This window comes from Anabrus simplex, chromosome 2, assembly GCF_040414725.1.
Source record: "Anabrus simplex isolate iqAnaSimp1 chromosome 2, ASM4041472v1, whole genome shotgun sequence".
NCBI lineage: Eukaryota > Metazoa > Arthropoda > Insecta > Orthoptera > Tettigoniidae > Anabrus > Anabrus simplex.
In genome coordinates, this window is record NC_090266.1 from 955,918,776 (window position 1) to 955,933,598 (window position 14,823).

Here is a 14,823-nt window from a genome sequence, read left to right on the forward strand (position 1 = left end):
TCCTGTTTATATTGTAAAGAGGCATGTATACACAGCCCAGTCATAGGGCAGAGTAAGTCACCAGTTGCAGTTTGTCACGACTCTCATGCTTGCCGCAACCCTCTTAATTGTCAGTATCCTTGACAGACCTGTTATGCAAAATTTGCGATGGTATACTGCACAAACCAAATTTTTCATACTTCAAACAAAAGCTTACTTGAAAGAAACTTTCTAATTTCTAATTTGTTTTTCAAGTATGATTGCAGCCATATTGAAGAGTTTGATGAATATTTCTCAATAGAAAGCAAGCCATGCCTCCAGTTCCCCTATCACTGCACAAGCCAAAATTCTCTACAAACTAATCTTTCACAGGTTTACAACCTGCCTGCAACCTACAGCAAACAAATAGCTCCTGGCAGCTTTTAGCCTCCTACAGACATGCAAGACGACAGCCAGAGTCGTGAAGACTTAGAATAATGATTAGTTAGAGAATCCAGTTTTAATTCTTTGAATGGAACAGAGCAGAAGTCTTATACTTGAATGACCTATCATCCATGTGTAGTGTCTGAAAAACAAAGAATTTTGGTGATGAAATTTGGGTTAAAAAGAGATGGATTTTGAAGATACATTTTTAAAACTACACAGAAGTTAATTAACACTGCTGATATGTCTTTCACACTTGGAGTTTCAAAATGGCCAGAGGCTAGGATATTAAGTTATCAGTCTTCTGTACACCTTCCAATGCAAAAACCAAGCACTCTTAAATTTCTTTTATACCTTGGAATGTGTAATAAATATTTGTCTAAGAGCCAACACACTTTGCCAATTAACTTGGCAACACTAGCAGATTTACGTCACTTAGAAGTGAATGTTACTTAAACTTCTAGCGTAGGTCTCCTTTTATTGGCAGTGTAGATAAACCTACATGTAATAAGAAGCCAAGAAATTTCTGATTATGTGCTCCTTTTCAGTTGTGCTTTTACTCTATCACCTTTTGAGTCGCAAGTCTACAGAATAGAAACCCTGGTAATACAAATGCTGCAAATCAAAATTTTAATAATCTAAACCAAATTTATCAAGGAGAAAAAAAAAATCCAATTTGCAATATCAAGAAAGGATTTAATCACAGAACTGTACTTAAAAATTAAACAGGACTAAGCAGTCCTATATATATACACACTAGAAGAGTGTTTAGCAGAATAGAATTTTCAGTATATTAAATCTAGTATATTGCAGTTATAACAGAAGTAGGCTGACCAGAGTTCCGTTTGGGAAGAAAGACCTTTTGTGATGTCTTAATTTGGGAGTGTGGCAGGACACCCAAATGTCCTTTTGCAGATTGTAAACTTCAAATGTCCTGAGTTTTCATAATATGTTGTAAGAGCAAAGGGAAGACCTATTTACATTTGTAAATAACAATAATGATAACAATAATAACTACAACAATAATAACAAGCTTTATGTCTTAACTATTACTGTTTACGGAAATGCCAAGGTGCCAGAATTTAGTCCTGCGAAGGAGTTTTTACATGTCTGAAGGCCAGCGCTTCTATAGCCGAAACAACTCAGCCCAGCCTTACATTTGTCTAAGTGCATAAAAACTACCCAATAATCATGTTATGTGGTCTTTGGTCATAGAATTTTCGTGAACTCTGGTTGGCAAAACACTGCATGTTTAATTCTTTTGTTTTTCTTCAGACTTCTGTTATCAGTCAGGGTCATGTAGCTTCCATGAGATGCTCCCTGCATGTAATCTAACAAACATAATAAATGTGCCTTTAATGCTAAGCAGAAAAGAACAATGCCTAAACTGAGAAGCACTTTCAACTGCAGCTTGCAAGAAAAACATTTATCAAAAATACAAATTCAGACAGTGATGTCTCACATAAAACATGCAGGGGAACTTCAGTGTCTCATAGTGCTGCTACCAACATACAGTTAATACGTGCATGCTGTAATTCTGGTGAATTAAGTACAATATCTTGGAAAGTGATGACTGTTCTTGAAAAATGTTGCATCAATAACCAGATCTTTAAATTTCTTGATGTCAAGGAATTCTGGCCTATCAAACAATTAAAGAAAATTAAATTTACATGGAAATTGACTGCTCCTCTAATTCAGGTGTGTTTTGAGCCCAAATTTTCATGCGGCGTACTAAATGCAAGGCTACTGTTACAGAATTGTTTGAACCTTTTTCTATGCAAGAAGTAAAGCAACAATTTTGAGAAGTACATTCCTTTTTGTGCTAACAGAGTCTAAATCACACGTATGAAATTATTTCTTGTTTGATTTTATCAACCATACTATGGTGTGGAGATTAAACTGTTTCATCAACAACTGCAGCCAGGAGAAACCTCAGACATTGTGGTTAATCAAGTGAAGTATTGGCTGGAAATTCTCACAAGTTCTTGCTTTGTGGTGACAAACAGCAATTTTAGTAGAGTTTGAAGAGGCAAAAACACATTCAGAAAAAACTAATTTTTGGAGAGAGAATTGCTAGTCTGGTCCACATATTAACAATGCAATCCAGGCAGCTTATGATTGCTTGGCCATTTGGTAACTGACTTAAAATTTAAACATAACTTCTAAGCTTTTCAGTCTGTCAAACACACAAGTTAAAATATAAATGTTATATGTACATACAATACTATGACAAGTTCATTATTGAATTTTAGTTGCATTTAAGCATCGCTTTCTTCACAGACTAGATTTTTATGACTTATCTTGTATTAAAGCATGTATTATACTTTAATGAGGAACCGAGTTAAGGGCCCTGACTTAGCTTTAGATTAAGTATGGCTGAAGATGCTTACAAAGTCTAAGTGAAACATGTCCCATTTTAACATATATGTAATATTTGTATCTTAATCTTAAAGATTGTAAAGTATTGGAATGGTGGTTTTTTAATAAATTTGTTAGAAACTTTTACATCTGTACTCCAATACGGCTATCATAATGAGATTCATAACATGTAATGTTATATTTACTGGTATACATGTAAAAAACTTGTCACAAGGAATAAAAATCCATACTAAAACTACCTTATTCATTCTAAAGTGACACCTAGGCCAACTGACTGGAGCTGTTTAGGATCAAACCAGTTTTCAGGTTGAACACTTATGTATAACGAAGGGTACAGTAGAACAAGGTGCACGTCATGTCTGCAGTTGATCTTGTGTGTACACACACACAGGCCTGAAAACCATATTTTCTCAGCCAAAAAGAAGCCCTTTGTTACCGAGAACTTTGAGTATTCTGTCTCTGGACAATAGGTACACTTCATTTATACACAAGCTTCCATATTTAATAATGTATTGAAGGTAGGTGACAAAACCTCTATTGGCAATAATTGAACTAATAGATGCAATGAGACTTCAGAAGGAATCATCTTTGAAGATAATCACACTGGTTTATACCTAGTGAAGTGAGAAAACTTTTTGCATTAGGACGAATGCACTGAATATTTATATATGTGGTATAAACACTTCAAGGCCTGAGGTTTTACAGTGGGTTTCATTGAGGCATGTTCCTATGCAGTCTCCAGTTTAAAAGAATAATTCATAGCCAGGCAACTCTGTTTTGAAATTTGGAAGATACCAAATTACACTAATTTTTATACTGAACAATATGAGACCAGAAAAATACAATACAGAATCACTTATCTTCTAATTTTCCATTTTCAATGAAACTTTTCACAATCTTGAAAAATTCCTTTAATATGACCAAGCTTTTCTTCAGCGTTGTGTTAATATTTAACATTTATCATTTTCACTAGTTATGTCATTGTAATTTATTCTCTTTGCTGAAGAATGCCAATGATTGCAGCACTGACAAGGGAACCGATTTCAGTGTAAAATTCTAATCTGGTTGAAATCCTACAGTGTTGTACAATGACTCTGAAAACTGCACTGGCCAGTTTCAATTTTGAACGCCGAGAACCTGCCAGATGACTGCATTAGTGAGGTGGGGAGAGGTAAAGCTGATCTCTAATCCTAGCAGCACATGATGGCTCACGGCCACCAGGCACCAACCTGCTGTGCTGCATTGCATTCCCCACCTTTAACTTTCCTCTCACTCTTCTACCCTCCATTAGAGTATAACATGCAGCAATTGATATTTTGCGCTTGACCATACTGTAAATAAACCAACCTTTTTTTTCTCTTACTCTTTGTAATACTTGCAATAGTGGATGCTTACCAAAAACTTTTCCAATGCCAGGAGACTACTTGCACCATGTGCACCTTGCAACACTTTCTTTTGTACACATATCGCAAGTATATCTGATAGCACCATCCTTGAAATAGGACTGAACGGTTTTCACAAAACAAGCAGGTTGTGTTTCTACATCACCAGATTTGTCCAACTATACATCCACATGTTACAAAACCATGGAGAAGATAGTTTGTGCGTCAATGTTTAATGTTAATATCAAAATTGCATAATACAATCAGGTCATAAAAAGAACTAAAATTATTCCCATATCCAGAAACCAAGCACATCTAATGGCTGAATCCTAGTTGCTCCCTGTGAAAAAATTCTAACAAAAATAGTTTTGTTGGAAATTTTTGACGCTAATACATTTTCTTCACTTTGGGCTGCCCATGAATCCAAGAATAAAACACTGTTGCCCGGACAGTGAAGGCAAAACAAATTATCTGCTGTAAACAAACTTAACAATAAGGCCAAATTAACCGGTCCTCTCTTTTAACAACAGTTTAGGTAAGATCTCTATCGGCAGAAATTGCAGGCTAAATTGTATAGCTGTGTGTTGATGTTAAACAACTGCACTTCTGCAAAAAAAAAAATCTCCACCTTTAAATGTAGCATATGTCCAGCTTGGAACTCTTCGTTAAACATGCTTTGGTCTGTGTTAAAAATTCACTTTGGAGAGCAAGTATTAATTTGGATACCTCTCCCACAAAAATTGTTGCGTTTGACGCAAAGACAAGCTGATTGGCTGTGTAACTTTTGGTTATAAATTTAGTTAATTTCCAGGAATAAATATTGAATTTATTTTTACATTTTCGTACCCAGAAATTTGAGGTGCAGAAGGCATTGTCGTGAACACGCCGAGCAGTCTTCACGGCTAGTTGTTATGGACGGTTTTTTTGGTCAGCCTTGCCTTTTTAAATTCAAATGTTTTAGTGATAATTTCAGTTTTTCAGCCTTTGTGCTGCCTGATTCTACTTGTAGCTTCAATCTAGAAAGGTCAGACTGGTGCTGTAGCTTTTTAAATTGGTGCTGGACAACTTTAAATGCCCTTTTTCCCCTCCTTTTTTTCAGCCAATAATCAACTGCCTTTCTTTGTATGCAGAGGTGCCAACCTTTGAAGTGGATTATCAATAATCGCCCTCCGCCCCCGAGAAAAATTTCGAGTCCAGTCCAAAGCATGCTGCTCCTCCATAATGACATTCCTTTTGCCCTTCCCTCAAGGGATCTATTTGAAAGTATATCATATTGCACAATAACATTGGCACACAACCTATTAGTTCTGTGATAAAACATTCCTTGTAGCTTGTTTCTCATGCAGTAGCTGCTTTTCAGTGTAATTTTTCTTTAAGCATCCTTCCCACTGATATTTTAGTCTTCTGAACCATAAGCAATTCCAGTGCAGATGTGCTTAATATAGGCCTCACTTTTTCAATCTTTCTGTCAATTGTCAGGTACACTCAATAGAGCAAATACAACATTACTGAAGGATTTATAGTGGAGAACAGCGACTGAGCTCCTTCATTCACAATTAATTTTACGCTTATGGTTACCAAAGGAAGTCATGATCGAATAAGTATCGTCAACTCAAGCATTGAAACTAGGACAATTTAGGACAAAGGCTTGAAAATTTTTTTCCTTTTTTTTTTTCTGTCAAAAAATATATTTCCATGATAATGTCAGCTTTTCCATAATTTCCCCTTTGACTATAATTCCATAATAGTGAGGTGAAATCTGTAATAGTCGACACCTCTGCATATGAGATTCTTATCTGCAGGCGTTGTGGTAGCATCTTTCACCGTCAGGGTTGAATATTGCAAATTCATCCCTTGTAATAAAGTTATTGCCAGGCAAAACAAACATCTCATGTTCTATGGCAACCTGCACATCACCAACCTTTTCTACAATAACGCCTGTAAATAAGGATCATGATTCAGTCTTCGCGCATATCTACATTTGCCATGTGAAAATGTAAACAAAGTTTTTACTTATACAGTTCAAAACCCAATTTTCTTCCACCAGGTGTTATTTGGCTTTCATAGCGATCACTTTCAGAAAAGCAGCTTTGTAGACAAACTACCATACTCCATGGATTACAATTTTGGAAGATGTTCCAATTGAACACTTCCATCAATTTCTGACATTTGTAAATAATCTGACTATATTGAAGTTTTTAAAATTGTCTGTCAGTAAAATTAACACACAAAATTTTCACTTACATGGCTTGATGACATAATGATTAGGGACCTGCTCATCTGAAAAATTACGTTTGTTTTGCATAACCCTACCAAACCGAGAGTGAAGGGATGAGGGGAAAGTGGGGAATGCAACGCAACACGGCAGGTCGCTGCCTTGTGGCCATGAGCCATCGCGTGCGGCTAGGATTCATGGTAAGCTTTACCTCTCCCTACCTCCTCACAAATGGCGTTTCCTGGCAAGTTTTTGGCGCTCAATATTGAAAGTGGCCCGTGATGTTTTTACTACCTCATTGTGCAACTTAATATTTTGTACTAAATTTAAACCAGATTAGAATTTTACGCAGAAATTCGCTTCCTTGCGAGTTGGATACCTTTTTTTAAAGATTAATAAAATTCCATTTGTATTAACTAAGGGAATTCAAGGGAATTTTATTTGATATATAGTTGATATGGAACAAAAACATGAACTTTGGGGAGAAACTTGGGAGTTATTTTTGCTACTTGTTTTACGTCGCACCGACACAGATAGGTCTTACGGCGACGATGGGACAGGAAAGGGCTAGGAGTGGGAAGGAAGCGGCCGTGGCCTTAATTAAGGTACAGCCCCAGCATTTGCCTCGTGTGAAAATGGGAAACCACGGAAAACCATTTTCAGGGCTGCCGACAGTGGGGTTCGAACCTACTATCTCCCGAATACTGGATACTGGCCGCACTTAAGCGACTGCAGCTATCGAGCTCGGTACTTGGGAGTTAGAAGACTGAGCTGCTGATTAATCGGGATGTTTCGAGTGATCAGTGAAGAGATGGCATGGGGACATTAGAACTTTTAAAGATAAGAAAGAAGATAAAGTTTGAATTCAAGGCAAATTGGGGCAAACATTCATTTATAGGAAAAGGAATTAGGGATTGGAATTATTTATAAACTGAAATGTTTGATAAATTTCCAAATTCTTTGAAATCATTTAAGAAAGGGCTGGGTAAACAATGCATAAATTATCCATTACCTGTGCGACAACCCTAAATGCAGATCGTGAGCCATTGTGTGCTGTTAACATTCAAGGTCAACTTTATCTCTCCCCACCTCCTTGCACCAGATTGAAAAAGTAATTTCCAGATAAATTAAATATTTTAAAGTATTCCTTCATTTATTATTAGCATCATCTGAAAAGTATTCTAAAATTTAACAACTTTGTTTATTGTCTGAAAAAATTATGTATATACACTTGTGATGTACTCCACTCTTGCCCACAAATGTGGGACAAATTTATGATGTGGCGGGTCACCTGAATTTTAATATAAATAAACAATCTCTCATTGCTTCTCCATAAACAATGTCCCATGGGCACCAGCCTTCAAGCTTATGGCTTGAAAATCATAGATAATAATAATAATAATAATAATAATAATAATAATAATAATAATAATAATAATAATAATAATACATAATGAGACTAAAAACTACCAGGGATGTGGTGACGGAACACTAACCATTATGTACACTAACTTGAAAGTTAAGGATCAATAATATCAGAAAATTGAAATTAAAACGGCTATTTATTAGGATGAAAAACGTGGCTTAATGGCTTATTAATGGAATCTGAACTTACGGAAGCAAAAGAAAAATTGAATGAAATAAACTCTTAAGAAAATGAACTGTTACGCGAAGACTTGCAGTAAGTTATGCCATAAGCTCACCATTTGTAGACTTATCTGGATACAATCCATGTAGCAGCCGATGTTTGATGGACCTCTCGTACAGGCGGAGTCATCTCTTGTTGTGGATTCCAGTCCTACTTCTGCTTTGTACATAGTACACTAGCTGTACTACGACTTTCCTGACTAACACTTCCTACTGTACTCCTTACATAAAGTCATAACGAGTCGTAATTTGAACAGCAAAACCATGGGTTACGTTCATGGAGGGAATACGTATGTATTCTTCCGTATTACGGAAACTTAGCGTAACTACATACATAACGTAATCTCCCCTGCCCTATACCAGTCAAAACCGGTCTACCCTTGACTCTTGTCATTGAGATAACAGGTCTCAATGAGAGTAAATTTTGAGTAGTACACTACTCCCATGCGAAGTGAACCAAGTTAAGATCTCCGACGTCAAGACATGCAGCCCTCCTCCGATGATAGAATAGAATCGTCCTAAGTAGTAGTGCCTCTTCAGCTCTTGTCTAAATATATAGGTTCCAAAGTCTCCATCACATGCTCCAGTAAGATCTCATGTACTATCCCTTCTTATATGTATCGCTGTGAATCCATCATGTTGCTTCATTACGTCCATTCACATAGGTTCAACTTTCCCACGGAATCAAAGTGTCGGGTAGCGTTAAGAAGGCTTTAACTGTCTCCTCAGAGTGTGGAGAGCCTCTCGTAAGCTTGACGACATACATTTCCAGGTAATAGGCTGAAATTGGCCTGCCGACTCCGGTCACCTGACCTTGGCTATTGGATAACTTTCTGCAAGCTATTAATACGAATGATGTTTAAATACTTTACTCAATGAGTCATTCGTTCAGAATACGTTATAGCCGTGATACAAAGAAATGAAATGGATGATTAAAACCCTATTCATATGCACATATTATATATATATTACACACACACACACACATAGACACACACACACACACATACACTAGCTGATGTACCCATGCTTCGCTACGGAATTCTACACTGTATACAGAATTCTAGGTTAGGTAGTGTACACCTTGTGAGCAAGATTGTATTAAATTGCATAGTTCTTAAAGTTACCCTAGAAATGCAACCGGGAAGACACCAAACGTCTTCTCTCATGTGAAGACTGGGTTAGGGAATTTTCACTGTAATGGTAGGCCCGCTTGCTTACCACCAGTCACAGTCAAGTTGGAGAGTTTTCATTATAATGGCAAACACCCACTCTCCACCTGCTTTTTTACATCGTCAGAAAGACTGTCTTAGTGGTTTTCCCAAGTGAAATGAACATAGGTCATTACGATGACGTCAGTAGAATGGTGCAATTAAAAGCAATATGAAGTACTCGATCAAATGAAAAAAAAAAAACAACGCATTTTTTCACTTAACGAGCAGTACTATGCTGCCTATCTAACAGTCCAAAGTTCCAGAGCTGGAATGACCAAGCTGCACACAGCCATGATTCGTGAATACTCTTCGCGCGCGTGTGTGCGTGTGTGTGTGGAATAATGGAGAGTCCCAGGGCAAATCTATGCCCTTTTATTAATCTGTTTCCTAGGAGTACGCGATGAGTCTGAAAATCTCATTTCACTACACTGGCGGCGGAAAAATCTATCCGACTGAGGAAATTTTTCCTCCAAGCCAGAGGAGAAAAACAGTCTTCACTGCTAATTTGGAATACAATGAATGTAGAATTTAATAAAAGTGAAGAGGAAGATGCTTTCCTTAAGAATCAGCTCTTTTCAGGGTTGAATTTTGAATTATTGAGTGAATTGTGGAGCTATCATTTGGAACAGGCATAAATTATAATTCTAGACCAGGTCATACTACTACTACTACTACTACTACTGAGCCTGTGCCGTAAGTGTGCACACTGCTCATTCAAAACAACACGTCAGTAGGGATCGAACAGGTAGAATACTATGATGAACCAGTGTGTTACGTACCAGCAGTATCACGCAATGTATGGACCAGAAGAATAGCATGCTAAAGAAAAAGTTTAACTCCCCAGCTATTTCCCGTCAATATTCAGTCAGGATGGTATACTCGGTACGCAACAGTAATCCCATCTATTGGAGTTGAGGGCACCACAAGAGGCAAAGAACATCACAACAAACAATGTTCAATGTAATGTTATTGTTGATCAATGTTGTGAGCTTTCGATATTATAGGCCTTCACATTTAGTTTTCTTCCGACTGAAATGCTACTCTTATCATAGTAGGTACAGTAAAACTGAATAAAACAGATGATCGGAAATTGTATTCTCTAAAACTTTTGTTATGTAATATTTTTCTATAGACCAATAACATAGGTATTTAAAAAATAAATTTTAGGCACCTACCCCTGAACTACCATTTCATCCAGGGTCAGTATAATTTTTTATAGCTTAGACTATAGTTTCTTCTTCCGACTATATACCAATTTTCATTAAATTCTGTTCACCCATTTTCTCGTGGCTCTGCGTTGATGTGGACTTAGCAACAAAAATCTAAATTCATGAATAACTTATCATAGCCGGTACGGTAAAAATGTATAAGACATAAATGATCGGAAATTTAATTCTATACAACTTTAGTTGTGTAGTATTTATTGATTAGGGCCACTAATAATATAAATATTTGAGAATTGAATTTTGGGCCTTCCCCTAAACTACCATTTCACTCAGCGTGAATAAAATCATTTATAGCCTGGATTGTAGTGGCTCATCCCGACTTTACATACCTATTTTCATGAAATTCTCTTCAGCCGTTTTCTTGTGATGTGTACATACAGACAAATTACGGAAAAGTAAAAAGTGCATTTGCTTGTTACTGTGGAAATGACCGATACAGAAACGCCATTCTTTTCAAATTCTGAGCAATGTACAGACAAAACTCTTATTTTCTCTCTCTGTATACACACACACACACACACACACACACAATTTAAAAATTACCTACTAGTGATTAAATATATACATCTTTTCAATTAATTACACAGTTCAATAATTTAGTACATTCTGTGATGTTCAAAACATCCTACACTATATTTTAATTACATAACCATACTGTACTCCAACATTTTAGGTATATGAGCTAGTGTCTTTTGGTTTTAAAAAATCTGGTCAGCCAAACAAAGTCAATCTATAAAAAAGAAATGACATGTGAGCAATTTCATACTATATTCTATAGACCTACTGTACTTATAAAACACATTTGTTCCTCTTGAAGTCTGTACTCTCACTCCTCTGCCATATTATGCTATAATGCCTTATGTCTGCTAATGTACCCTAACTGTACTGTACAAACATTATGTGCCTTTCAGACAATCCAAATGTTTCTGAATCTGAACAAACCACTGTACCAATTTGTTCATATTACTGGGGTTCTATTTTTTAACTAGTTTCAAACCAAACCACAAAAAATTTAAAACTTTAGCACGATATGAAAACTTCTTACTCAGAATTTACAGCAAGTTACAAAATATTTCTCTACCAAATATTTGTAGCCTACTACAGCAGCATTCGTGAAATTTTTCTCAAGAACAAATTTAGTCTGCACAATTTATTGGCAACTGGAGAAGATCTTTACAGCCTGTAGATCGTATCTGGATTCACAACTTTACTGAGAAGTATGATTCGAGATTCAACTTATGCATACTATATTTTATGAAGGGAGACAAAACTAGCTACCATATTAAAATTTTCCCTATTATTAGCAAGATTTTTCCATTTTTTAATGGCAAAATTCTTTGAACTATGTAACTATACCAGTGTGCTGAATTTGAGTTTGCATTTCAATACCTTTTGAACCGCAGGTTTAGATCCATAGAACATCCATTGGAACAATGGCCCTCTACTATCAAGGAGAACCCAGCTACTTAATGTAGCACTAATACAGAAAGATTTAGCAATGCTAATGTAAGTAAGAACTAGGAAGCCTATGGGCATAACCTTAAAGTGCAGTCGAGTTCTAGCATTTGCTTTGTATGAAACATCACATCTGGAATACAAACTTGCACTTTCATGACTGCACTGCCAGTTCTCAGAATAAATAAAAAGTAGAAGCAAAGCAAAACAAAAGCACAACCCCTACTTTTAAAAACTTCACCATTAAAAAGGATAAACAATTTCACTACACTAATATATTCCATTGACTTACAGTAATGATCATCCAGTGAATTTCCTTGACAGCTCCACAACATCCAAAAAAAGATATTGTTAGGATAATGATGCCAGTTGCAATAAGAAGTGCAGGTACAGAAAAGAACCTCTCATCCAGTATATCATAATACTTGGTGTAGTGGCTCTGAACAACACTTCCAACAGTAAGAACAGCAATTCCAGTTATCTGAAACAGATCAAATATTCTAAATTAATATTTTTAAAATAGCTAGTGCAAAATGGCTTCAATTTCTACGAAAGAAATGTCATTAACGTGTATATTGTGGTTGCCATTACACAGGCAGTATTGGCCTTCAACCCATAATGGCAGGCTAAGAATAGAAACTTTAAGAATGTCTTAGGCATTCGAGACCAGTAATTTAGCAGTACAATACATAATGGGCCAATTAAGACACTCCAGATTCCCAGCCACTAATCCACCAATACTAATCTCATACTGCTATTTTACTAATTATCATACATGTGAGCTTATATTTATGCAAACAGGTCAGATCGGAATATCAGGGAAGAGGACTGACAACTGAAAAAAACATGTTAGCCGTAATTGAAATGTTTCATCTAAGTGGAAGGTGGGGGTAGTAATGGAAGACTAGGTCTCAGGATTTTGAACAGTCACCAACATTTGAGAAGGCACTTTTCCAAGGCTAATGAACCAAGATATTCCAGGCTTGATCTTCACTACAATATTGTACTTTCATTAAGACCCATCAAGATGCAAAATAGAATGCAAGATAGAAAATTATTGTAAAGAGTGGAGTCTAAAAATTAATCTGCAGGAAACTGGAGTTATGCTGTGTAAAAGGGGTGTCTAGCTTTCTTAGAGTGAATGATGGGTAAGAAAATGCTAGAAGGTACTTAAATATATTATACCAGAAACACTGGTCCAGCACTGATGTTGAAGTATTTCAAACTTTAAATATGCACCACGTGCAAACTGCGCAACCAGCTACAGCAAGCATGTGGCGAGTGACGTAGGAGCTAGCTCCAACTCGCCAAGGCTAAGTTAAGTCATCCATAGAAGTTTTGATAACTTACACCCTGAATAACTCTTGCATGAATTAGGATACGAATACAAGAATATCACCGTACAAACCATTTTAACATTTCCAATACCAAGTTTCATTAAAATCCACTTCTGATTAGGAAAGTTATTAAGAGGAATGAAACAGCTGCAGTCTGACTTCAATATGAAAGAAACTCTAGAATTCAACAACAGTCTTGTCCCAGTCAAACCACGACTGTTGGCTGATGGAAGTTGGCGCTACGAAGTAATACTGCGGAACCAAAGCCTACAGTGTCAACTCTTACTAAATCACAGCGAGAATAACTTCTTAACATTTTAATAGTCACTGCAAACTCAGTCATAAAATCGAGAAGTGCAATATTTAAATATCAAGGTGACTGAAGTATTTCGGCTGATAGCAAACTTAAAATCTTAAACAGTGCATTAGGACTGATTTTCTCAAGTATAACTTTAATGTTACGAAAACATTAAAACTTCATGGATAAATCAATCTGATTTCACAGTATCTTTAAAGGAACCTAGAACTATCGGTGAACTTAACTAATTTTCACAATCAAATTATTATAAAGTTTTACCAGTATTATTATTATTATTATTATTATTATTATTATTATTATTATTACTATTCGTGTGAACATAAACATGACAGTGAACGGGACTAATTTCATTTCTGTATTAATAGTGTAATAGTGCTAACTTCCTGACAGTGCGTGTGAACGGAACTAAATTCACATGCAAAGCATTTAACTTGCTACCAAAGCTAAGTAACTGCCATTTATAGTGTCACAGCAGTGTTGAATAAACTTTGTAAATATATTCAAAGCAATTTAAAACAGAACTCAACAAATAGTTGTGTTATCTTCTTCGAACATTAAAAAGCATAAGTGAACTATTTATTTTGTGTTAGGGCCGGTTCTACCACCTACTGGTATAGTAAGTAACTTGCCCTCTGCGTAAAAAGATGTTTGTTTGACCACTCCCAGGTAGCGCTATCGGCAGCATAAATCGTGGTTACCCACCGCATAATTTATCGGCCACTTTGAGGACCCGATAGGACTTTACCTGCCGGGCAAGTTTTGAGAGCTGAACATTATTAGCTGTATTTCTGGTGACAAAACTTAAATTACCTTAGTATACTGAAAAAAGTATGATACTGTAACAGTGATCAATATTGTATTGCAGGATTTTGAACATTAATGCTTCACTTGAATTGAACGGTCACACCAGCCTCTCGCATTGGTAGCATAGGGAACATTTTTAACGTAAAGCTCTCGCAAAGAAACTCTAAAAGGATATATTTGGAAATCATTTCAAATGGACTTTAATTTCCTACTTTTTCAGTTTTCAGACACCAGGTATAACCTAGTGTACGTATCGTAAACGCACCAAGATTTCTCTTAGCTTAATGGCTAACGCGCCGACATAGTACAAGGTACGCAGGTTCCATTCTTCATTATGACGAATCTTTTTTTATTTTCATTATTAGCGTTGTACTAAACTGTATGCCACTTTTCATACGTTCTTTTGTTAATAATACGTTTAGTCACAATATTATGTCTACTAG

General features: G+C 36.2%; 1 protein-coding gene across 1 annotated transcript in view; it reads right to left on the reverse strand.

The window, feature by feature from the left end:
- Tsp29Fa (Tetraspanin 29Fa) overlaps window positions 1–14,823 on the reverse strand; it is a 134,449-nt gene that overhangs the window by 32,623 nt on the left and 87,003 nt on the right. The window contains exon 2 of the mRNA XM_067139584.2: window positions 12,213–12,401. Within this exon, the coding sequence (XP_066995685.2) occupies window positions 12,213–12,401 (189 nt within the window). The remainder of the gene's footprint in view (window positions 1–12,212; window positions 12,402–14,823) is intronic.